The 23,225-nt window shown below is 43.0% G+C and overlaps 1 protein-coding gene across 3 annotated transcripts in view; it reads left to right on the top strand.

Annotated features, from left to right (window-relative positions):
* The window catches only part of Epc1 (enhancer of polycomb homolog 1), a 101,195-nt gene extending 79,106 nt beyond the window's left edge, over nucleotides 1-22,089 (top strand). For 2 of the 3 annotated variants that reach the window (XM_041641501.1, XM_041641500.1), the window contains exons 3-14: nucleotides 87-232; nucleotides 1,033-1,239; nucleotides 1,726-1,874; nucleotides 2,916-3,075; nucleotides 3,960-4,133; nucleotides 4,215-4,304; nucleotides 4,386-4,534; nucleotides 5,310-5,659; nucleotides 12,697-12,815; nucleotides 13,848-13,989; nucleotides 14,099-14,462; nucleotides 18,946-22,089. In XM_041641501.1, coding sequence (XP_041497435.1) covers nucleotides 87-232; nucleotides 1,033-1,239; nucleotides 1,726-1,874; nucleotides 2,916-3,075; nucleotides 3,960-4,133; nucleotides 4,215-4,304; nucleotides 4,386-4,534; nucleotides 5,310-5,659; nucleotides 12,697-12,815; nucleotides 13,848-13,989; nucleotides 14,099-14,462; nucleotides 18,946-19,018 — 2,123 coding nt within the window. In that variant the 3' untranslated portion in view covers nucleotides 19,019-22,089. Of the gene's footprint in view, nucleotides 1-86; nucleotides 233-1,032; nucleotides 1,240-1,725; nucleotides 1,875-2,915; nucleotides 3,076-3,959; nucleotides 4,134-4,214; nucleotides 4,305-4,385; nucleotides 4,535-5,309; nucleotides 5,660-12,213; nucleotides 12,516-12,696; nucleotides 12,816-13,847; nucleotides 13,990-14,098; nucleotides 14,463-18,945 lie in introns of those variants that run through there. The other variant, XM_041641502.1, reaches the window with a different exon arrangement.
* The last annotated feature ends 1,136 nt before the right edge of the window (nucleotides 22,090-23,225 follow it).

The raw sequence follows: 23,225 nt of genomic DNA, 5'->3' as shown, positions 1-23,225 counted from the left end.
GCCCAGGCCTTGCTTTTTGCTGCTATCTGTGTGGCGTCTGCTGGTGAGGTCACTCGGTAAATGATTGCTTATGGTTCCTCTGTCAGCTTTTAGTTTGGACGCTGAGCAGCCTGACTACGACCTGGACTCTGAGGATGAAGTGTTCGTAAATAAACTCAAGAAGAAAATGGACATCTGCCCATTGCAGTTTGAGGAGATGATTGACCGCCTAGAAAAGGGCAGTGGTCAGCAGGTACAACTTCATTTCTGTGTGTTTGTGTGTTAATATAAATGCCTATATTATGTGAAACTATGCAGTATGGAGGACAGCTGGGCCAGCAGACTCTGAAACATAAATTTATATCTGCCTAGTGTTAATCTGTATAATTTTGAGCACTATATTTTCAGTTTTTTGTGCCTCGGTTACCCCAGCTGTATGTAGAGAAAAAAATAATAAACTGGAGGGAACGTGGTGACATATACTTTTAATTCCAGCACTTGGAAGGCAGAGGCAGGCAGGTGGATCTCAGTGAGTTAAAAGCCAGCCTGCTCTACATTTTAAATTCCAGGTCAGCCAAGGCTGACCCTATCTCCAAAGCAAAAATGTCTTCAACTGCCATTTGTGTTTTTGGTGATCAAGTAGAACGTGACTCATATCAAATCCTAAAGTCAGGAAACACAGCAAGCTGTGTGACCTGTGAAGTTTGACAAGAGCTCGTTGTAAAGATTGAACACACAAGGGGTCAGCTAGTACAATACCTGCCTAGCGTGCACATTGGGCTTGCTCCCCAGAATCATGTAAATCAAGTGTGGTGGTGGTGGTGTGCACCTATCTTGATTCCAGCACTTGAGAGATGGCAGGAGGATCAGAATTGTATTTAAGGTCATCCTCAACAAATTCAAGGCTAACCTGGGATACTTGAGACCCTGTTTCAGAAAACATACTATCATTACTACTATTGGCTTTATTGTTATTTAAATGAAGCAGTAATGAGTAGTTTTGAGTTCTTGCATATATGTTTTATGAAAGTGACATAATGGTTTTACATTTAGCCAGTCAGTCTGCAGGAAGCCAAACTACTGCTAAAAGAAGATGATGAGTTAATTAGAGAAGTCTATGAATACTGGATTAAAAAGAGGAAGAACTGTCGAGGGCCATCACTTATCCCATCGGTAAAACAGGAAAAGCGAGATGGTTCTAGCACAAATGATCCCTATGTGGCTTTTAGAAGACGAACTGAAAAAATGCAAACTCGAAAAGTAAGTGAATTTTTAAATTTTTAAGAAAAACTGTAGTTATTGATATCTTTTATGGCTTAATCTGTGCTTCCATATAGCAGTCCAAAAATTACACTAGAAGGGTTTCCCAGTGGTTCAGAGTACTTATTTTTCTATCAGAGGGGACAGTGTTGTGATTCCTGTGCCCTTATCAGGCAGCTCATGCTCACCTGTGACTCCTGCCCCGCGGGATCCAGTGATCCACTTCTGACCTATGGGCACTAACACACACAAGCACAAAGTTCCGTTAATCCCACTGGAAAATATTAAATAAGTTGACCTTAAATTTTTATGGGGGCCTTAATAATGCATATTAATACTGGCTCACTAAAAAAAATTATGTATAGAATTGATAACTCTGTGTTCCCTTCCTGTGTCTTTAAATTGTAACCCTGCAGATGCATACATTCTATGTACAGCTAGTTAGAAGTACTTCTTGAAGTTAAGCAAACAACTTTATATTTTCAGAACCGCAAAAATGATGAAGCCTCGTATGAAAAAATGCTTAAGCTGCGTCGGGATCTCAGCCGGGCTGTGACCATCCTGGAGATGATAAAGAGAAGAGAGAAGAGCAAGCGGGAGCTGCTGCACCTGACACTGGAGATCATGGAAAAGAGGTGACGTCATGTTCGTGTGTAGGGACTGATGGAGAACAGCTCGTGCGTTTCCTGATTATTTGTGATTACAGGAGTAGCTTCTTTAAGTAACAGAGACTGTGATTAAACTTGGTGAAATTTTATTCACAATTCTGCCTTAATTTTCTCACAGTAATTTGGTTCACAGGTGTTTCTATTGAGAAATTCTTTTCTTTTGAGTCATTTCTGTGGTTGTGTGAGGCAGAGTTGTTCGTTTGGGGGGTTGTGGCTTTGTGGGGGATTTTTAAGTACTAGAGGTGAAACCCTAGGGGGACATTGTGCACTGTAGGCAAGCCTGTTGCAGTTAAGCACCAGATGTTCATAAATTTTAACACTCAGATGACCACTTGGTGAGGTAGAGAATAAAAGGGCCCTGCTTCTCAGTTCCTCTCCTCCCAGGGGGGAAAAATCACTTAAGTTTCTTGTGATTCATTTAGAAAAAATACTTTGTAGCACAGCCTGCCCTAATTAGCAGGGGTTCCTCGGCAGTGCTTGAGGCACCTCAGCCTTGGGATTCTTCCCCCAGTCACTTTGTGCACCAACATAAGGCTGCAGGGCTCTGGATTTCGCTCCACCACTAAAGTGCTCGCCTGGCAGGCACGGAACTCTCAGTGTGAGCCCCGGCACCACATGGTCCATGTATGGCTGCCATGGCCTGTAGGAGGTGGTGGACACAGGAGAGTCCAAAGTTCAAAGTCAGCACCTAGATGACATCTCACCACCTTCTGTAAATTGAGTTCTCAGGAACCCAGTGTCCTCTCTGGCCTCCATGGGGAAGGTACACACGCAGTGCACAGACAGGTATGTAGGCAAACCACCCATATGCATTCAAGGTCACCAGTGCATACACAACCAGCCTAGGATACGTGTCTCAGCAGAGTAGTTCATCCCACCTGAGGCAGGTACACAAGGTAACGGGGAGAGGAGGGGTGTCTTGGATTAGTTTGGTTTATAGATCATTTCATAGTGTTTATGGAAACGATCCATTATATGTACAGCTAAGTTTCTTCTCTGTCATTTCAGGTATAATTTAGGTGATTACAGTGGAGAGATCATGTCCGAGGTCATGGCACAGAGACAGCCGGTGAAGCCTACGTATGCCATCCCCATCATCCCTGTTGCTAACAGCAGTCAGTTCAAACACCAGGAAGTCGCGGACGGGAAGGAGTTCAAAGTTCATAAGGTGATTAGGACTTGGTAACAGGAGAAATAAGTCAGTTCTACAGTAAGGTGTGCTGTACACTGGAAGGAAAACTAGCTTCTCATGACAGTTTCATTCCTCCTTCTCTTACTCCTCACAGGATGAGGGAAGGCCTTGTTATAGGTCTGCTGACAAAGGGGGTTTGCTGTAGGGATATGAAGTGTCAGTGTGATTCACAGTGCGGAGACTTGGAGAGAGCACGAAGCCTCCTGTCGTCGTAATGTCTGTGACACATCTGTATATGAGAGGGAGAGAGTCTATCAAAGAATCTCAACATGGGGAGTGGTGATTCGACGTTTGTGAGGGATAAAATTGGTGAGGGAGAAATAAATTAATAAGGGGAAACCAGGGAAATAAAAGATGACTGTCACTGTGCCTTTTTGAAAATGTTCCTTAGCACACTTTCCCTTTAACCCCAGCATAGGGGTGGCGAGGGGCACAGAGGCAGGCGGGTCTGTGTGAGTTTGAGGCCAGGCCTACACAAAGAAACCCTGTCTTGGTGTTGGGTGGAGACATGCACACAGTGCTCTTGTAGGGGACCTGGGTTCAGTTCCCAGCACCTACATTGGATGACTTACAACTCTGTAATTCAGTTCCAGGAACCTAACTTTCTATGGCCTTCGAAGGCACCTGTACATACATAAACATACATTTTAAAAATATTGTAAGCATATCTTTGTTTTGAACAGAGAAAATGTAGATTATTAAAGAAAACTGAGTGGGAGAGACTGCCAGGGAGGAAAACCTGAGCCTTTTTTAATAGTGTAGCAGTTGGCTCCCCAGCTAATAATAACGAAATTATTAACTGAGGCTGCAGGTTGTAGAGTGTGGCTTCTGTGTGTAACCGATTCATGTCTGTGTTGCAGCAAGATAAGGCCGATCTTACTCGGCCGAAGCGCAAATATGAAAAGAAGCCCAAAGTCTCACCCCCGTCTGCCACCGCTCCTCAGCAGCCAAGCCCCGCTGCACTGCCAGTCTTCAGTGCTAAAGACTTAAACCAGTATGACTTCCCCAGCTCAGACGAAGAGCCTCTGTCCCAGGTAAACAAAGGAGCAGCTCCCTGCATTCAGAAGAGGAGTGTAGACGCCCACGTGTTTGACCTCTCATTGCTTTATTTCAAGGTTTTGTCTGGCTCTTCGGAAGCCGAGGAAGACAATGACCCTGATGGCCCTTTTGCTTTCCGCAGGAAAGCAGGCTGTCAGTACTATGCTGTAAGTGTCAGACTTTCTTTGTAAAGAACAAACAGCAGATAAACTGACAAAATAAAATAATTTGGATTTTTTTTTTTTAAGCCTCATTTAGACCAAACTGGCAATTGGCCCTGGACTAGCCCTAAAGATGGAGGACTGGGGGATGTTCGCTATAGATACTGCTTAACAACTCTCACCGTCCCCCAGAGGTGTCTTGGATTTGCACGAAGACGGGTTGGGCGCGGTGGAAGGTAACTCGCTTCTGCTTTCCTTGCATCACGTGCTTTAGACATTGAAATCAGAGTTTGAACTGAGGCCTCCTTGTTGAGCAGGCTGTGGCCGCTCCAGCTTGCTGTGCATGCTCCCCTCAGTTCTCCCGCCATCCTCACCTACTGCGCAGTTCTGATGGAGCCCATGTAGGTTCTTTTCTCTCCCAACTTCTTAACATCTAAACTCAGTTATCACAGGCTAAAATCCTAAGAAAGGACAAGTGTAAATTGTGTTTACACACTGAGGATTTGGTTCAGGAAACTACAAAAAAAAAAAAAAGTCGTTGAATTCTGGGGAAAAGTTGACATTCACAACTTGAGTGATTAACTCTTCTGTCCATGGCCTCGGTTGGTCAGGGTCTAAAGGAGAATACCTTCATGCATAGAGAGGAGGGAAGAAGGAACCGCAAAGCACAGGAAAATTTTAATCCAGCACTGAGATTTGAGGCTAAAAGAACCAGAGCCAACAAGATGGCTCAGTGGAAAGAGGCCCTTGCCACCAAGATGACAGCTGAGTTCTATGCCAGTACCTACATGGTGTAAGGAGAGAGCCGACTCCTGAAAATTATCCTCTGACCTCTGCATGTGTGCTATGCCACGTGCCCCGTGCCATGCACCCTCTGTGTAAAAGAGCTAAATACTTCAGTGATGAACAGTATGGCTTTTAAATATTCAGTATACTTTTATTCAGCTTTTGGGGCTTTCGGGAAAGGAAAAAACCTCTTGATGTAATCTCTGACGTCTGCTCCTTGTGCAGGGTCCTGCTGGACAGAGCGCATTCAGACTATGACAGTATGTTTCACCACCTGGATTTGGACATGCTTTCCTCACCACAACCTTCTCCGGTCAATCAGTTTGCCAATACCTCAAAAACCAATACCTCGGACAGATCTTCCTCTAAAGACCTCAGTCAGATACTAGTCGATATCAAATCATGTAGATGGCGGCACTTTAGGCCTCGGACACCATCCCTACATGACAGTGACACTGATGAACTCTGCAGTAGAAAATTACCCAGGAGTATAAATCGAGCAGGAACAGCACAGCCTGGGACCCACACTGGTACCTCCACGCAGAGTAAAAGCAGCAGTGGCTCCACACACTGTGGTACGTTCCTTTGTGGCTTCCATTGCTATGTCAGGGCCAGGTATTCCATCTTGTTGAGTGTGGCCCGTTATGCTGTAGATGCCTTAAGTAGCGCTTTGAATTCTGCTCAATGGCATTGTTGCTGTGTGAGTTTGTGTGTGTGTCCTTCCTGAACCACAATCACAAAGAGATGGTATGTTATAGTTAATGAACCACAAGACTCATAAATTTAATTTTCAAGTAATAAGAAAGTAAAAGGGACCCCAAGTTGTTGGTGGTGTGTATTTAAACACCTAATCTGCTCTAAATTTAGGGGCCAGTAGTCAATAGCTACACATAACTTGCTGACATAGTCATTCAGAATACATGCGAGAGATACTTAATTTTAATCCTTTGGGATGACTTTTAGATAATATTTCGGTACGATTTGAGTAAAATACTGAAAATACTACAATGTCCTTGGCTTTCTTTTTTAAATCATTTGAGTCCTCATTATCTAAATTATGTAAGTTTACTATCAAGATGATGGCTCAGCTGGTCCAGGTCCTCAGCATCACGCCTAACAACCTGAGTTCAGTTCCTAAGACCCACACAGTAGAAGGAAAGAACCCATTTGTTCAGGTTGTCTTTTGACTTGCATACATGTATGCATGTACACACACAAGTACATAAATACAGCAAAAGGGGGCTGGAGAGATGGCTCAGTGGTTACAAGCACTGACTGCTTCTTCCAGAAGACCTGGGTTCAATTCCTGGCACCTACATGACAGCTCATAATTGTCTATAATTCCTGTTCGTAAAAATGATCCAACAAGCAAGCCAATGTATATGAAATTAATATAAATAAATTATTTTAAAAATAAATACAATAAATGAGTAAATATTAATTGTTTATTTTGATTTTAAGATAGGGTCTCTGGATATCCTGGAATCCACTTTGTAGACCAGGCTGGCCTCGAACTCACAGAAATCTGCCTGGCCTTTTAAATTATGTTGTTAAAGCTCTTTTAGGCTAATTTTGATAAGATTTTTTTTTTAAAAAAAAAAAAAGAGGATTGCTTCCTTAATTACCTATTTAGGTTACAATTAAAGTGCTTTCTAAGCATGAGAATTTGCTGTCATTTTCAGAAGTCTTCAGAAAATACTTCATAAACTAATTTACTTGTTAGTTATTTAAAAAAAATAATTCTGTGAACTGACCAAACTTGAGAATCAGTTGGAAAATATATTTCTGAGGTTTAACTGATTGTAGTTTCACTAATTTTAGTGATTGTTTCTCTGTCCTTTATAGTCCTTAACATCAGGCTGCAGGGCTGTTTGACGTGGAGGCTTAATTAATAAGCGCAATAGGAGAGTTTAGAAATGTAAGCTTGTACTGACTGCCCAAAAAAATAGTTTAGAAGATGTATAAATTTTTTGGAACTTTATCGAGAAAATAGCCATCAATCCACATCATGTCCCTCCTAAAGTGCAGACACTGAAGCATGTAGCAGACTCCAGTCCCATTCTGACTGTTCTATGGAGGTAATTTACTGCACGGTGCTTATGTGGACATGGTGTCAGTTGCAAACTTTCCTGGTTTATTTCTCAAATATCATTAAAAGATGAACATCAGCTGTAGCAAAAGTTCACCAATCATGTAGTTTTGCATCTTAATCACTGTTTTTTTTTTTTTTTTGTCAATGGGGCTTCTTGAAATGCTGTATTTTCACATATACATAGAGAATAAACGCCAACAGACTACACTCTGTTTTCATGCTTGTGAATATCCATGAGATCTTGGCACTCTTTCTGTGGCTCCGTAAATTACGTCAGGTGTACATTCAACATAGTGAGTTCAGCTAGCAGCCCCCAAAACCGGAAAAGAAGACCTAGCTGTTGACGTGATCTGTGGGAGTTGGAGCGCATTTCTCCTTAAAGAAAGCGTTCTCCAGACAGGAATCTCATTTGATATTGGCCTGCAGAGTCCAAATATGGCCTCCTAGGCCAATCATCTCACTCCATTATACTTGCAGTTTGAAAAACAATTTTCCTTTGCACCATAACCCCCAGATGTAAACCACGTTTGGTACCAAAAGAAGCCTGATTTAGTCGATGCCGGAGGAAACACTGGCTATACTGAGAGACTGAGTCTCTTCTAGCCATCCTGTCAGATGGGAGTCGGTTAACATACTTTCCTGCTGCTTAGACTAAATGATGGTTTAAAATGGTATCACTTTTTTATTATTCAATTACTGATTCAAGTAATTGAAATTGATACTTACAGACAGCACCACCAGGCTCCTTTTCTAATCAGTTAGTTTTGAACTAGAAGCTCAGAATGGAGGCACCATGCGTCCACTCATTTCCTTGAAGAGTGCCCAGTTGTATAGTTTGTTCCTACTGCTTGGGATGCCAGTCTTGGCCGTTTCCCAGGCTGTGCAAGTACAGAGAAGGGCCTGAGTAGGACATGTGTGATGTTGGGTAGCCTCTGTGGCGGTGTCAGGGAATCCTGTGTCGTCCCCTTTGTTCCGTGTAACAGAAGGGGCATCGTGGAAAGACTGCTGGTTGGGATTTAGAATTTCTAGGACTAGCTGTACTTAAGGATCAATTATTTCTTCTTAATAATCATTAGTTAATATGTGATTTGGATTGTTTCCAAATAGCTTTCTAGGCTTTTTCATCTATACCAGCACTTTTCAAATTCAGTACACATTCATTTTGTGCATTTGAAATTGAAAGGATATCAAATTACCATAATTAGATGAGACTCTGTTACAGGGGCTATCAACATGGCTCAGTAGGTAAAGGCTGCTTGCTGCCAAGCCTTCCATCCTGAGTTCTATCCCCAGTACCCACGTGGTGGAAGAAGAGAATCAAGTCCTACAAGTTGTCCTTTGTCCTCCTGGTGCACTTGCATACTCTGTCTCTCTCATAGAGAGCAAGAGAGACACAAACACAGAGACAGACAAGAGGGAAGGAAGTGTCTGTGTGTGTAGATGTCTCCCACTCCAGTGATGCACCCTCAGATCCTAGCTTCAGTCGAATTCAGCATCATTGGAAGTGGTTTATCTAAACTCATGCCATCTGTAAAAATCTGCTTTATTTCTGTGACAGACATTCTGTGCATACAATTATTATGTTTGGCTTAATCTGTGTGTGGAAGGGACTGTAGTCTTTGCACTGATTGGTATTACATTTGTAAGTCTCTAGGACTCTAAGCTTTATTCAAAGACTTGCTAATCCAGAATCTGTTGTGGAAGGTGCACTGTGAGTTCAGCAGGTGTGTGTGTATGTTGCAAGGGCACAGTCACGGCAGAGCAGCACTGGGCTAGAGAAATGTCACATTGAAGTCATCCATAACCAGGTGTACTCAGGTCTAACACGGCTTGCCATCAATTGAATTACAACACACCTTGGTTTTCCATTTGGGTTTTTCGGTAGCTAAGAGCTTGGGAACCCTTTGATTTAATTTCCTTAATGCAAGGGTTCTACTAACTAGAATCACTCCACATTTTGCTTGGTTTGTTGTTGTTGTTGTTGCTGCTGTTTTATGCTTGTTTGTTTTTGTAGGGCTGGGGTCGAATCTGTCTCCTGCGCCAGGCATGTGCTCTGCCACTAAGCCATATCCCCAGCTTTTGTTTTAATCACCTTTTTTGTTAGGCCTGTTAGAATCAGAAGTTTCTGATTCAAAGGTGTGTTTTAAACAGATTTGTGGCCTTGTTTGTTTTTAATGAAGTATAAATGCCTTTAAATAATCCATACTCCATTTTGAAATGGTTCATTTCTTGCTGGTATCCCTTCACCCCTTTGAGCGCCTCAGTTAGATTGCCACAGCTACGGGGGGGGGGGGGGGGGGGGTGTGCCTGTGACCTTAGATCATTCCAAGCACTGGGTCACATTTCCATGTGGTGATTTCTGACATCTGCTTGGGTATTTCTAATGAGGGGAAGTAGAACAGATCAAGTTATTCTACATTGAAGGATCTTGCTTAGAAAGCTTATCCATATGTTGTGCCAAAAGCTGCCTCAAACAAGTTCAAACTCGTGTTTTCTTACGGGAGCATGCTAAGTGTCACACTGTCTCCACTGTCACACTGTCTTCCAAAAACCTGAAGTCACATCCCACGTCCTCCTCTGGCCCAGGTCTGCTTTTACTCCACACAATTACCTTCCCACATTACACTCTTGCTGGTCAGGTACCCTACATGTGAGGATTTTTTTTTTTTAACATGTTGCTCATACAGGTGAATTGTTAAGGTTTTTATTATATCTTGTAGATTCTAAATCCAAAGTTATTTTTCTCTGTTTTAAATTTGAAGTCTAGCTAACTTGTGGTGGTGGTGGTTCTTTCTCTATGCTTTGTGACTTCAGAACCTCAGTTTTCATCTCCAGTGTGAGGTTACAGGAGGAAGTCAGGTACCAAGGGCTTCTCCTGGTCGTAGCCCTTTTGTTTCTGCAGAGCAGTTGTGAGTCTAGATTTGCTTGGTTGGGTTTGCCCACCATTTGTAAATGAGTTAAATTTGATTGCTACACTTTATCTGAGGAAGATATATAACTGGAAACTTTTTGCCTTGGTGCCCCCATTCATTAGTAGAAACTTCAGAAAGTATGGCCACTTTGGCTTCATTCCATGGAGTGCTTGTTTAGACCTTGGATATAAAATCAGCTCACGTTTTAATTATCCACATTCGCTACCTTACCTTTGTACAAATTCACGTCCTTTGAGGGAGCTAAGATGACTTCGACAGGCCTCTCGCTTAATTCTTGTCACATTTAAATGAAGACGCAGACCCACAAAAGGTGGTGTGCTCTTTGAAGATTCTGTTTGTGATGGGCTTTTATCGCTCCACTGCCAGTCTGTTTGTTGCTCTGTTAATTACAGATCGTTTACCAGAAACATCCAGGCCAGATTTTACAACTAGACTCCAGACACAATAGCTTCATCAAGAAACAGCCATCTCGGGCTGGAAAGATGGCTCAGAGGTTAAGAGCATTGCCTGCTCTACCAAAGGTCCTGAGTTCAATTCCCAGCAACCACATGGTGGCTCACAACCATCTGTAATGGGGTCTGGTGCCCTCTTCTGGCCAGCAGGCATACACACAGACAGAATATTGTATACATAATAAATAAATAAATATTAAAAAAAAAAAGAAACAGCCATCTCAGATGTGGAGTTGACTGACTAAATCTTGTCTTTGCATCTGCATCGGCGGGAGACAGATGTTAAAATGAGATTGACTTGCCTACCTGCAGAAACTAGGTGAACTAGGGCAAAAGCATTTGTTAATTACCACTAAATTCTCAACTAAAACACAAATATCAAAGATACACAAAAGAATTTTACAGGAAAAGGGTGTTGTAATATGAACACTTCTGTTTGTTTTCACTCATATCGGAGGTCTTGAGTGAATGCTGAACTATGATTTTTCTAAGTATGTAATGACCTGATCCTTCTAGAAGTAGTTTTTAATTACTAAATATTCCCTATTGGAAAAGTAAAGGAAGTTAAAGTATAACTTTCAAACCCATTGGTTAAAAAAAAAATACCTAATAAATTAGGTATCTTAAGGTTTAAGCAGTTGTTTTCTATAAATAATCATGTTTACTATGAACCTGCATTTCAGGCAGCATTCATTTTTGTAGGTTTTTCATGGCTTTAACCCAGCTCACTTCTATTACCTGTTGATGTGTTCATGACTTAGGTCAGCATTTAGGGAACATCCTAACATAAGTAAGGCCTCCCATAGAATATTGGCTTGATCTGTAGCTTACACAAGGTGGACGCCAATTAAATGGAGCTGTAGCACACACAGAGGACCAGCAGGAGCGCTTCTCCAGTTCAGTTCAAGATGTGTGTAGGTGCTGATAGTTGTTTAATAGTTGTACAGGGCTTTCCTAAGCCCTTGGCTTCCAGGTCCATTCAAAGTGTGGTGGAAGTGTTAGCTGTCGTCTCCTGGTAGCGGGCAGAAACGCGGTCCTGGGGGTTAGTAAAGATCCCGCCGAAGTTACAGTGAAAATTAGAAAACTGGATGGGCTGGGAGGCCGACATCATAGCAAACTGGGTTAGTGTGTCTGCAGAGTCAAGCTCTGAAACTTTGGATAGGTAGTAGGTGCCCCGGTACCTGGGGATAAACTGGTTTTTGGTTTTCCTTAAAATAGCTCCTCCTCAGACAGGAAAGGCATCTTTAAGGAGCCCTGCAGTCAGGCTGTTCTGGGGTTGTGTGCTTTTCTTTTTTTTCTCCCCTCCCCCTTTTTTAAATTGACAAAAGGAAAAGAATAAAGAAACAGGTTTCCTTTTTAGAACTGCACACACTTTTGGGGGTAATAAATGAACATTTTTTTGTTTGTCTTTTTTAGAACTGAGCTCTCCATAGACACACATAAGTAGCATAACACAGTGTCTTTCCTCAGCCATCACTCTGTACAGTAATCAGCATAACTCCGTTCTTATTGACTGGATTTTGTCCAGGTGGGTTAACTGGGTGGGGAAAATTCATTAACTTAACGTTGGAACTCCTTTTCTTCCTGTTAAAAGATTCGTTCTCTCTCTCTCTCTCTCTCTCTCTCTCTCTCCCTTTCTCTCTCTCTTTAAGTCATAAGCTGTCCAATTTACCTTTTATTAAAGGAAACCTTTGTAATGACTAAGATAAGAAGCTATGTAGACAGCGCTCTTGGGACGGCCTGGGCGCCTTGGCGTGGCAGTCTGGATAAACCCCAAGTGGATGGTGGTCACCAGGTTTCACCTCATGCTCAGCACAGAGTGCATCTCCAAGCCTGTGGACTGACAGCGCAAGAGCACTTTCTACACTGTCTGGCACGAGTCTAGAAAAGCTAGTTTCCTGTGTGCGACTCGGGAAGCTTCGTTTTCTTTCTTTTTTTTCTTTAAATTGAAGCCACTTTTGTTAAATGTGATGGAAAAAGCTGGGGTTTTCATCTAGAAGTGATCTCTAGCAGGATCATGTCTATTCAGATGCTTCAATTTTGCACAAAACCGTCCTTTTCTGATGCTGGATTTTTAGTGTCGTAAGGTGTCTGTGGTGCCTGCATTTCTGTGAATCGTCTCGTTTTATGTTCAGCATTCACAGCCGAACAATACCAGCAGCACCAGCAGCAACTGGCACTGATGCAGCAGCAGCAGCTTGCACAAACTCAGCAGCAGCAAGCAAACAGCAACTCCGCCACCGCCACGCCACAGGTGAGGGCTTGTGTGTCGTATGACTGTCCTCACTGAGTGTTGTCCTAGAACCTTGCATCTAACCAGCAGAAAAGTGGCTTTGGCCTGAATGTACACAGGGTTTAGAAAGAACATTCCAGGCGAGTGTGGAAGCTGTTCCTTCTGCTGCCTATTAGAGCATAAGAGCACAGTTCCTCTAACTGGACATTTCTGCGGCCTGCCTGGAGTATGTACCGGCCCTGTCCACAGCCTAGAGCCCTGAGCAGCTCGCTCTGCAGTTTCAGAATTAAACCCAAACCTCTTCTACTCTTTAAAACCACTTTTAAACTTAAAGCATGGAAATCATGCATAGATAGATTTGGGACTAAAAGACTGAGAATTGAGTTTTCTAGGCATCTTAAAGGGAATTTCCCAAGAGGCTTCTTAATTTTTAAATTAAATTATATCATATCTTACTTTTTTACTAAGGGATGATTGTCTTACTATTTCAAGGTTGTCTTGGCTGGGCAGTGGTGGCACACGCCTTTAATCCCAGCACTCGGGAGGCAGAGGCAGGCTGATCTCTGTCAGTTCGAGGCCATCCTGGTCTACAAGAGCTAGTTCCGGGACAGGCCCCAAAGCTACAGAGAAACTGTGTCTCAAAAAACAAACAAACAAAAATGTCTTTGGTTATGTATAGGTTGTATATGAGCAGGGAGGGTGGGTAAGGGGAGAGCGGGAGGTAGAGAATAGGTGTAGAGGTTACATAGACGCGCTTACATATTTGCCTTATGTATTTGTCTAGCACTGAACTATTGGAGAGAAATATATTTCTAACCTCTCAGTTGGACTTTTTGCTGTTATTGCATTCTGTACTAAAGGGTTTATTTTGATAATTGCCTTATGTATTCTATATTGTCTTATAGGATGCTCAGACATACAAACCTTTAGACAGTGAGCTTTTCTGTCTACTAGAAGAGACTAAGGTTTCAGTGGCTATCCAGCTCTTAGTGCTGTGGAAGCTGATTTTGAGGCCAATACACTGATGACCTTTCTTTGGTGTTTTCCTTCCAGGGTTTTGTTTCTAAGACTTTGGATTCTGCTAGTGCACAATTTGCTGCTTCTGCTTTGATGACGTCAGAACAGCTGATGGGATTCAAGATGAAGGATGATGTGGTGCTTGGGATTGGGGTGAATGGCGTCCTTCCAGCCTCAGGTGAGGACAAAGGCTCTGCATGGCCCCGTGGGATTGACATGCATACATGCTTATACACATAGACACAGGCACCAAATGCAGGGTTGACATACTTTGTTTCTCTCCCCAGGAGTATACAAGGGCTTACACCTCAGCAGCACTACACCAACAGCGCTTGTACATCCGAGTCCGTCGACAGCAGGTTCAGCTTTGTTACAGCCTTCAAATATCACACAGACTTCAGGTTCCCACAGTGCACTGAGTCATCAAGTAACTGCTGCCAATTCTGCAACAGCTCAGGTTCTGTTTGGGAACAGCATCCGATTAACTGTACCTTCATCAGTCCCCACTGTAAACTCTATCGCCCCAATAAACGCACGACATATACCTAGGACTTTAAGTGCTGTTCCATCATCTGCCTTAAAGCTGGCTGCCGCGGCAAACTGTCAAGTGTCCAAGGTCCCTTCGTCATCTTCTGTAGATTCAGTTCCAAGGTGAGTAGTTATTCTAAGCTTAAAATGTTTGAGCAGTAAGGCCCCTAACTTCAGCCTTCTGGAATGGCTGAGTTTTTTCTTCTTTCCCTTCTGTGTATGGAAAATGTGTGCATATAAGTATCCCTTGTTTGTTAAATAAGTAGATGTTGTGATTCTGTGTTAGTTGACTTCAGCTCTAGTTGAGAATGAGCCAGTCCACTCAGTGAGCTAGTGAATGTTGCTTATGTGACTTGGGCTTCTCTCTCTCTCTCTCTCTCTCTCTCTCTCTCTCTCTTTCTCTCTCACTCTCTCTCTCTCTCTCTCTTTTTTCCCGTTTAACCATTTATTGTCTCTTATAGTTTGGGGTGCTAGACACAGATAACTTTGCTATAAGAATACTCAATATCTTTTGGAATAACTATTTTTTTGTCACTACAATTTTTTTATTGATATTGAGCTCTATATTTTTCTCTGCTCCCCTCCCCCAAGGACCCCATACTCCCAGTTTACTCAGGAGATCTTGTCTTTTTCTACTTTCTACTTCCCATGTAGATTAGATCTATGTAAATCTCTCTTAGTGTCCTCATTGTTGTCTAAATACTCTGGGATTGTGGTTTGTAGGCTGGCTTTCTTTGCTTTATGTTTAAAAATCACCTATGAGTCAGTACATGTGATAATTGTCATTCTGTGTCTGGGTTACCTCACTCAAAATAATGTTTTCTAGCTCCATTTTCCTGCAAAATTTAAGATGTGGTTATTTTTTTCTCCATTGTGTAAATGTACCACATTTTCCTTATCCTTTATTCAGTTGAGGGGCATTTAGGTTGTTTCCAGGTCCTGGCTATGACAAACAATGCTGCTATGAACATAATTGAGCACATGTCCTTGTGGCACAATTGAGCATCCTCTGGATATATACCCAGAAGTGGGATTGCTGGGTCTTTTTTTTTTTTTTTTTTTTAGTTTTTTCGAGACAGGGTTTCTCTAGCTTTTGGTTCTGGTCCTGGCACTAGCTCTTGTAGACCAGGCTGGCCTCGAACTCACAGAGATCCGCCTGCCTCTGCCTCCCGAGTGCTGGGATTAAAGGCGTGCGCCACCACCGCCCGGCCAGTGACCAATTTCTTGAGTTCTTTGTATATTTTGGAGGTCAGACCTCTGTCTGTGGGGTTAGTGAAGATCTTTTCCCATTCTGTAGGCTGTCATTTTGTCTTGTTGACTGTGTCCTTTGCTTTCCAGAAGCTTTTCAGTTTCAGGAGGTCTCATTTATTAATTGCCAGCACCACTTGTTAAATATGCTTTCTTTTTTCCATTTGATATTTTTTGCTTCTTTGTCAAAAATCAGGTGTTCAAAGCTGTGTGGATTGATATCCGGGTCTTCCCGGTTCCATTGGTCCTCCTGTCTGTTCCTATGCCAATACCAGGCTGTTTTTAGCTCTGTAGTATAGTTTGAAGTCAGGGATTGTGATGCCTCCAGAGGTTCTTTTATTGTTCAGGATTGTTTTGGCTATCCTGGGTTTTTTGCTCTTCCATATGAAGTTAAGTACCGTTCTTTTGAGGTCTTTAAAGAATTTTGCTGGGATTTTAATGGGCATTGCATTGAATCTGTAGATTGCTTTTGGTAAGATTGCCATTTTTACTATGTTAATTCTGCCTACCCAGGAACATGGGAGATATCTTTCCACTTTCTGGTGTCTTCTTCAATTTCTTTCTTCAAAGATTTAAAGTTCCTGTCATACAAGTCTTCCACTTGTTTGGTTAGAATTACTCCGAGATGTATTATGCTATTTGTGGCTGTTGTGAAGGGTGTTGATTCTCTGATTTCTTCCCCAGCCCTTTTATCATCTGTGTACAGGAGGGCTACTGACTTTTTTGAGTTAATCTTGTATCCTGATACATTGCTGAAAGTGTTTATGAGTTGTAGAAGTTCCTTGGTAGAATTTTTGGCATCAGCTATGTAAACTATCATATCGTCAGCAAACAGTGAGAGTTTGACTTCTTTTTTTTCCAATTTGTATCCCCTTGATCTCCTTTTTGTGTCTTTTGCTCTAACTAGGACCTCAAGTCTTTTTTTTTTAATAATAATTTATTTTTATTTTGTTTGCATTAGTGTTTTGCCTGCATGTATCTCTGTATCACGGTGATACAGATCTTGGAGTCATGGACAGTCATTAGCTGCCGTGTGGGTGCTCAGAACTAAACCCAGGTCCTCTGAAAGAGCAGTCAGTGCTCTTAACTACTGAGTCATCTCTCAAGCCCCTGGGCCCTCTCTTAATACAACAATAACTTTGAATGTTCCGCTCCTCTCCAGGCATTGGGTGGAAGGTGTTTTCTTTAGGATATTATTGTTGTTTATTTTGTCTGTAGCTTACTGTGTGATTAGGATTGGTAAACCTTCCTTCCCTAATCTTAATAGTTGAAATGATGTCAGTGCCTAGTAACATTTAATCAAGCCATTGTTTCTCTACTCACTTGCCTTCTTGAATTTCAGTAGATACCTTAGTGTTAGGCTCTATTACACTTTCAGTATCAACTGGAATACTATAATTAAATCCTGCTGCTGCAAGGTATTAGGAGAAAAAGAAACAAAGACCTGCATTTTTCAGATTAGAAGAAATAAGCCTACAATGAAAGTTGATATGGGGAAAGTGAAGGCCGTTCTAGATGTGAAAGCTTTGTGTGCCATCCAGCTTGTAAACAGTCACTGTCATTTCACAACCAGGGAATCCTAAGTATGCTCTGCAAAGCATCAGCTTCCACCTGGAGTACTGATCGATTGGATGAAGAGAAGGGGCATCTCCAGAAGCTAGAGTAATAGAATGTTGGGGAAATACAAGCGGTTAACAAGTACTTGGTTTTCCTAGGGACTCAGGAAGCTTAGTATAAAAGGGATGACAGGAGGTGGGCAGGCCACAGCGGCTGTGTTAGGCCAACATTGAGACTTCAGCTGAGAGGGGATGGGGACAGTTTTGCAGCAGCTTGTTGACAGCCTTTACTCTGCGCGCCCACAGGTCTCTGTCTGCTCGGCACCAGTGTCCCATTGGTCTGATCATGACTGATCAGTCGAGTATAGTCCCCCTCTTCCCCATCTCCAGCCATCGTGACTTTCATTGCTGTAGAATTGTACAAATACAGGAACATTTACAGTCTGTGGGACTTCACAGAGCTATATCTCTACTATTCCTAGAGTTCACTGTACTTTCCAGGGATCGTTAGAGCCTAGTGTTCTGATTCATAATCCTGTGTCTGTCTCCCTTAGTGTGGCTCATTAGGACCCAGATTCAAACTCCTGACCTGAAGTTTTAGTCGTATTGGTTTGTTCTATGTTAAATTACTGAGAAAAGCTTTGGGGTTGGAAGCGGGAGTTGGCACTATGGGTAAAGGTGCTTGCCATCAAGCCTGATAGCCTGTGTGTGACCCACAGTGTCCACACAGTGAAGAAGAGAACCAAACCTGCAAGTTCTCCTGACCTCCACACTGGCACGTGTGCGCACGCACATAGACACACAGTTTATATAAAGATTAAAAATGGTCCACAGCCTAGAAAGATGATTCAGTTGGTAAGTTGCTTGCCAGTACAAGCATGAGCAACTGAGTTCAGATCCCCCAGATCCCACATTTTTTTTTTTTATATGCATTGGTTTTAAGGGCATCGGATCCACTGGAACTGGAGTTACAAACAGTTGTGAGCTGCCATGTGGGTGCTTGGAATTGAACCCTGGTCTGCTGGAAGAGCAGCCAGTGCTCTTAACTACTGAGCCATCTCTCCAGCCCCCAGAGCCCACTAAAAAAAAAAAAAAAAAAACTACATGTAGTGTTGAGTGCCTACAACCCCTACACTGTAGGGGGTGTAGGGAGGATAGGGCTGGGAGATCCTAAAGCTCCTTGGCAGCCTAGCCAGCTCTGTGATCTGCAGGTTAGGTGAGAAACAGTATCTGAGAAAATAAGGTGAAGAGTAATAGGAAAGGTGCCGTCCTCTGTCTACCCCGGGTCTCCACATGCCCTCATACACAACAAAGAAGAATGAAGGCTTTGGGCCGCCAAGGTGGTTCTGTAGGTAAAGGGACTTGCCACCAAGCCTCACAAGCTGTTTGATCCCCAGAATCTACATAGTAGAAGAAAACTGACTCCCCAGAAGTTCAGCTGTGTATACTCATGAGCACACTTGTGCATGCACACATACACTAAATAAACAAACGTAAGAAGAGAAGTTGAGTGTGGAAGACAGCTGCAGCTGGAACTTGAGAGCTTGAGAAGTTTGGACAGTTAGTGTGCCGGGTCACTTGGACCCTTCTTCAGTCTGTCGGCAGTACAGTTGGCCGTGGAACTGACTGTTGACACCTGCTTTCTGCTTGCCTGTTTTTCATAGTTATAAAAATTCATACTCGTCTTTACCCCACTGTCCCATAAATAAAGTTTGTTCCCATCGTTAAAGATAAATAATGCTTTTTCTTTGTGGTCTCAGTTCGTCCATGAGAGTTAAGTAACTGGATTCTTATTCCAACAGGGAGAATCACGAGTCAGAAAAGCCAGCACTAAACAACATAGCAGACAACACAGTCGCCATGGAGGTGACGTAGCTTCCTGGGAACAGGACTGCAGCCTGGGGACATGGTCAGGTGCTATGCATCAGAGGCGTTGGGACGCAGGGGAGGATGGAATGCACATGCGTTTCCATGGCAGCTGTGGGGACTCGGCAGCACTGCGCATCTCTCATGCTTCAACTTTTCTTTTCTTACTGTTAATAGGAAAAAATCAACATCTGTAAATTAAGAATGCAGCAATTATCTGTATAGTACTGCATATTTGTAATACCCTTGTATATATGTTACTTGAATACAGAAATGTTCATTTGTGATGCTTTGCACTTGGGGGCGGGGGGTGGGGAACAAACTGCAACAAGAGTGTGAGCTGTGAGCTGGTGTCATCACATCATGTGCATGGTGCGGAACCTGCTGTCTATTTATTGTGCCGTGTTTACAGGTTTTGTACACTGTACCCTCATTGGTTCCTGTGCTGTAGTAAATGTGTTAGGTAGCTGTGGACTCCTTGGTATTTTGTAATGGTATAACATAACTTGGTTCCCTCTGGGTCCTTGAGTTTTTTGTGTATCATGTGAAAAAAAAAAATGGTGACATACATACAGAATTTTACAAAAAAAAAAAAAGCATCAGTTTTTTAAACGGGGAATGTACTGTTCAATGGGGATCTTCCGGTCTACACCATTAGGACGCGCAACAAGCTAAAAATGAAGTCTCTTGAACCTTCCTGTCCCCACCGCCTGCATGTGTGGGCGGCCCCTGGTACTTAAGCACTAATGTTATGTTGCTGCTCTGCAAACAGCCCAGTCGTCCCATTTCCTTCCACACCAAAAAGTGTTAAATCAAGTACGCAAACGGAGTCCTTACAACTGGAGTTTATGTTGTCTTGCCCTTTTTTTAGCACAAAAAGATGTACTTTTTTTATTGTGGAATCGTTTGAAGACTTCATTCTTTACTTGTTCTTACAGAAAGGGTATAGGGGAGAAGAATGCAGTAATTGCTGTCCGTGTATCGTCATTCCAGTTTGTAAAACAGCCAGCCAGCTTTTTTCCTTTTAAGATTCTCCAGAAGGCTGCGAGGCCAGAGCCACAAATATCGGGTGCCTTCCTTTGGAAATATTTGACCTCTCTTCTGTGAAGAGAACGGTACTTACCAGACTAGTGCTTTGTCAGTACCGAAGTCTGAATGCCCAGTCCAATGGCATACGTTATCCTTAAGGTTTTTAATCCCACCTGGAAAATTGTGATAGAATTCTCACAAAATAAACCCAGGGCATTACATGTTGACAAACTAACGTGCAGTGGTCTTTGGCTTTTATTTCCAACCCCAGAACTCTGTGTGACTTTCCGTTATTTCAGTAAAGGGGCTTGCTTAGAAAAGGGGGGAGGGGGACTTAAAGTTGGTGTTTTCAGTGGTATTTTGACATGACTGTTTGCCTACATCAGTGAAAGAAATCCCCGCCCTCGATTTATAATCTCATGGCGCTGAGAGAAACTGAGATCTAAAATGTGTCATACCTAATAGGAAGCAAAGAGGGAAAAGGCAGGGCCAGTGAGTGAGACTAGAAAGCCGAGGGTGCTCACCCTATCAGGCTGGGGCAGGAACAGCAGCAGTGTGTGGCACAGAAGGGGGCTGGAGATGGAGCTCTGCATGCAGGCGAAGACTCTGCCTCTCTTCTGTACAGAAGAGAACTCGGAGCAGAGGAGTTCTACTGCCTCACTGACCAGACTAGGTTTCTGGGGAGCTCCTGGTAGTGACCACGGTGGTTCGAGGGATAACCTGAAGTAGTTGGGTCTATTTCTGGTTTTAGAGGGACCTGTTAGAAGTTGCTTACTGGCCACATGCGGCACATGCCTGCAGAGGCAGGAGGCTTTCTGTGAGTTTGAATCTAACATGGTCTATAGAAAGAGATACTATCTCAAAGTAGAAAACACTTGCTTAATGAATCTGTTCAGTAAGGAACTTAAGAATGACTTCAAAGGTGCAGTAAGGACAGGAGTTTGGCTCCCAGAATTCAGGTACACACCAGGTAGTGACATATGCTTGTCATCCCAGGGTCACTGCTCAGCTGGACCAGCCTACTCTGGGAACTAGGCCATGGGGACTGAGAACATGAGCCCCATCTGAGGGAGCCCTCTGGCCTCCACATGGACATATAGACAAAACTTAAGTTCAAGATATTTTACCTGAGCAGATGACCGTGGTTTAAAGTAATTTAAGAGAAAGCAGGTCTGGGGAATCAGGAAAGTTTGAGATACTAAACATCCAACTCAAGATGAAAGCGTGATGTAGAAACAAGTGGGGCTGAGCTGGAGAATCTGTGGTTGCAGGTGGAGGCATCAGGGGCATGAGAGGACTGCAGCCATAGTGGCAAGGCAGTTTGGAGTTGATTTTACCTCAAAGGAGAAAGCAAAGGTTTGCCTTTCTATTCCGGTGTCTAGTCAGTATGACTGAAAACCATCTATAAACTGCCGGCATAAGTGTGCTGTGGAATAACCGAGGTCAGGATCAGTATTTCTCAAGTCACACTGCAGATATGATGAAGCCAAGGTCCTCAGAAGCCTGCCTGCTATGTCCACAGGCAAATTCGTAAGTGTTCTGGGGAACGAGGAAGTGAGTCCTGGCTCTTGGGCTGCTGCTTGACAGGTAGTGGTTGTGGTCCACACAGCATCTTCTGTGCATCACAACTGAGATTCGGGGAGCATACAAACTAATATGCACATTTTCTTAAAAGGAGGATGCCTTCAGAACAAGTTTGGGAGACCCTACACTGTTTCCCGCACTTCTGCCACCATGTTGTAAGAGCACAAAATAAATGACACGGCGGTAAAAGAGCAGCAGGGCCCTGGGGAGAGCAAGGAAAGGTCGCAGTGACCATGGGCCCGCCAGACCCCAAAGGCGGCAGTGTTAGTCTACAGCTGTTCGGTGGTTAGACAGATGCAGTTTCCCTGGTAACCATCCTTACCATGGTTACCAAGGTAACTGCAGAGGACACTTATCACTAAGCTTTGGTCCTATTGATGAACAAGATCCCCAGATACCTCACAGACACTGGCTTTTACCTAAGTAAAGTAATTTTGTTCTCTTTTAAACTCCAAATTATAAGGGTTTGAGGTTTTGTTGTTTGTGAGGTTTTTTTTTTGTTGTTGTTGTTGTTTTTTTTTTTTTTTTTTTTTTTTTTTAGTGAGGAGGGTTAATTAAAAAATAACAGCAACAGAGAACTAGACAAACCGCACATCAGGCCAGCAATTGCATAGTAACTGTGTCAGGTGTTCCTGTAGATGCTGAGACAAGAGTCAGCCCCAGCTCCCACACTGCCTACATCCTGGTAGGCTCTGTGACAGATTAGACAAGGCCAAGTAAAGTGCCATTATATTAACATTACTAAGTTGAAATCAGAATACTTTAACGCTATCACTTTCTTAAGTTTTTTTTTCAGGTAAATGCAATGCCCAATCTCTCTGTAATTATGGACTACATGGCTGAATAAAATAGGTGATAATTCCAGAATATTCTGAATAGGTACAAAAACTAAAAGTGGGGGATGGTCTACATCTGTAGTTCTATAAAAGAGTAGGACCTCTAGTATTGCAGAATTCTGGTGTTGCGAAGGCTGTCTTGCTTTTCTGGGTGCGGGCAGGTGTACACGTGGTGGGTTCTGTATGAGTGTGGGTACCTGTGGGCATGTGTAGTGGTATTTTGTTTGTTTTAACAAATAAAGCTTACCTGAAGATCAGAGTGCAGAGCTAAACCACTAGAGGCCAGGCAGTGGTAGCACACACCTTTAATCCTAATACTTAGGATTCCCGCACCTTTAATCCCAGCACTAGGGACGTGGAGACAGGAGTGATATGACTGGGTGGAGAGAGGAGACGTAGTCTGAGGACAGATCACCCCTTTGGTCTGAGCATAGGTAGAGGTAAAAGGGCTCTAGTGGCCAGCGGCTCTGCTTCTCTAATCTCTCAGCTTTACCCCCTAATATCTGACTCCGGGTTTTTATTAAAAATAATTAGAATTCATGCTACAGGTGTGGGTGGGGGAGTGGGCATGGTGTGCATATGTGTGGAGTGGATATGTAGCAATGTACATATGCACATGGAAGCCAGAGTTCAGTGTCCTCTCTAGTATTTAGTATTACTTCATTTGAGTGTGGGTGTGTGCGTGCCATAGCATGTGTGTAAAGAACAACTTGAAGACTGGGTCTCTCACTGAACCAAACACTCGCAGATTGGCTAGGCTGGTGAAC

This window comes from Microtus oregoni, unplaced genomic scaffold, assembly GCF_018167655.1.
Source record: "Microtus oregoni isolate MIOR12 unplaced genomic scaffold, Mior012 000070F_ref0000104, whole genome shotgun sequence".
NCBI classification, from domain to species: Eukaryota; Metazoa; Chordata; class Mammalia; order Rodentia; family Cricetidae; genus Microtus; species Microtus oregoni.
This window is presented reverse-complemented; position numbering and strand designations above follow the sequence as displayed.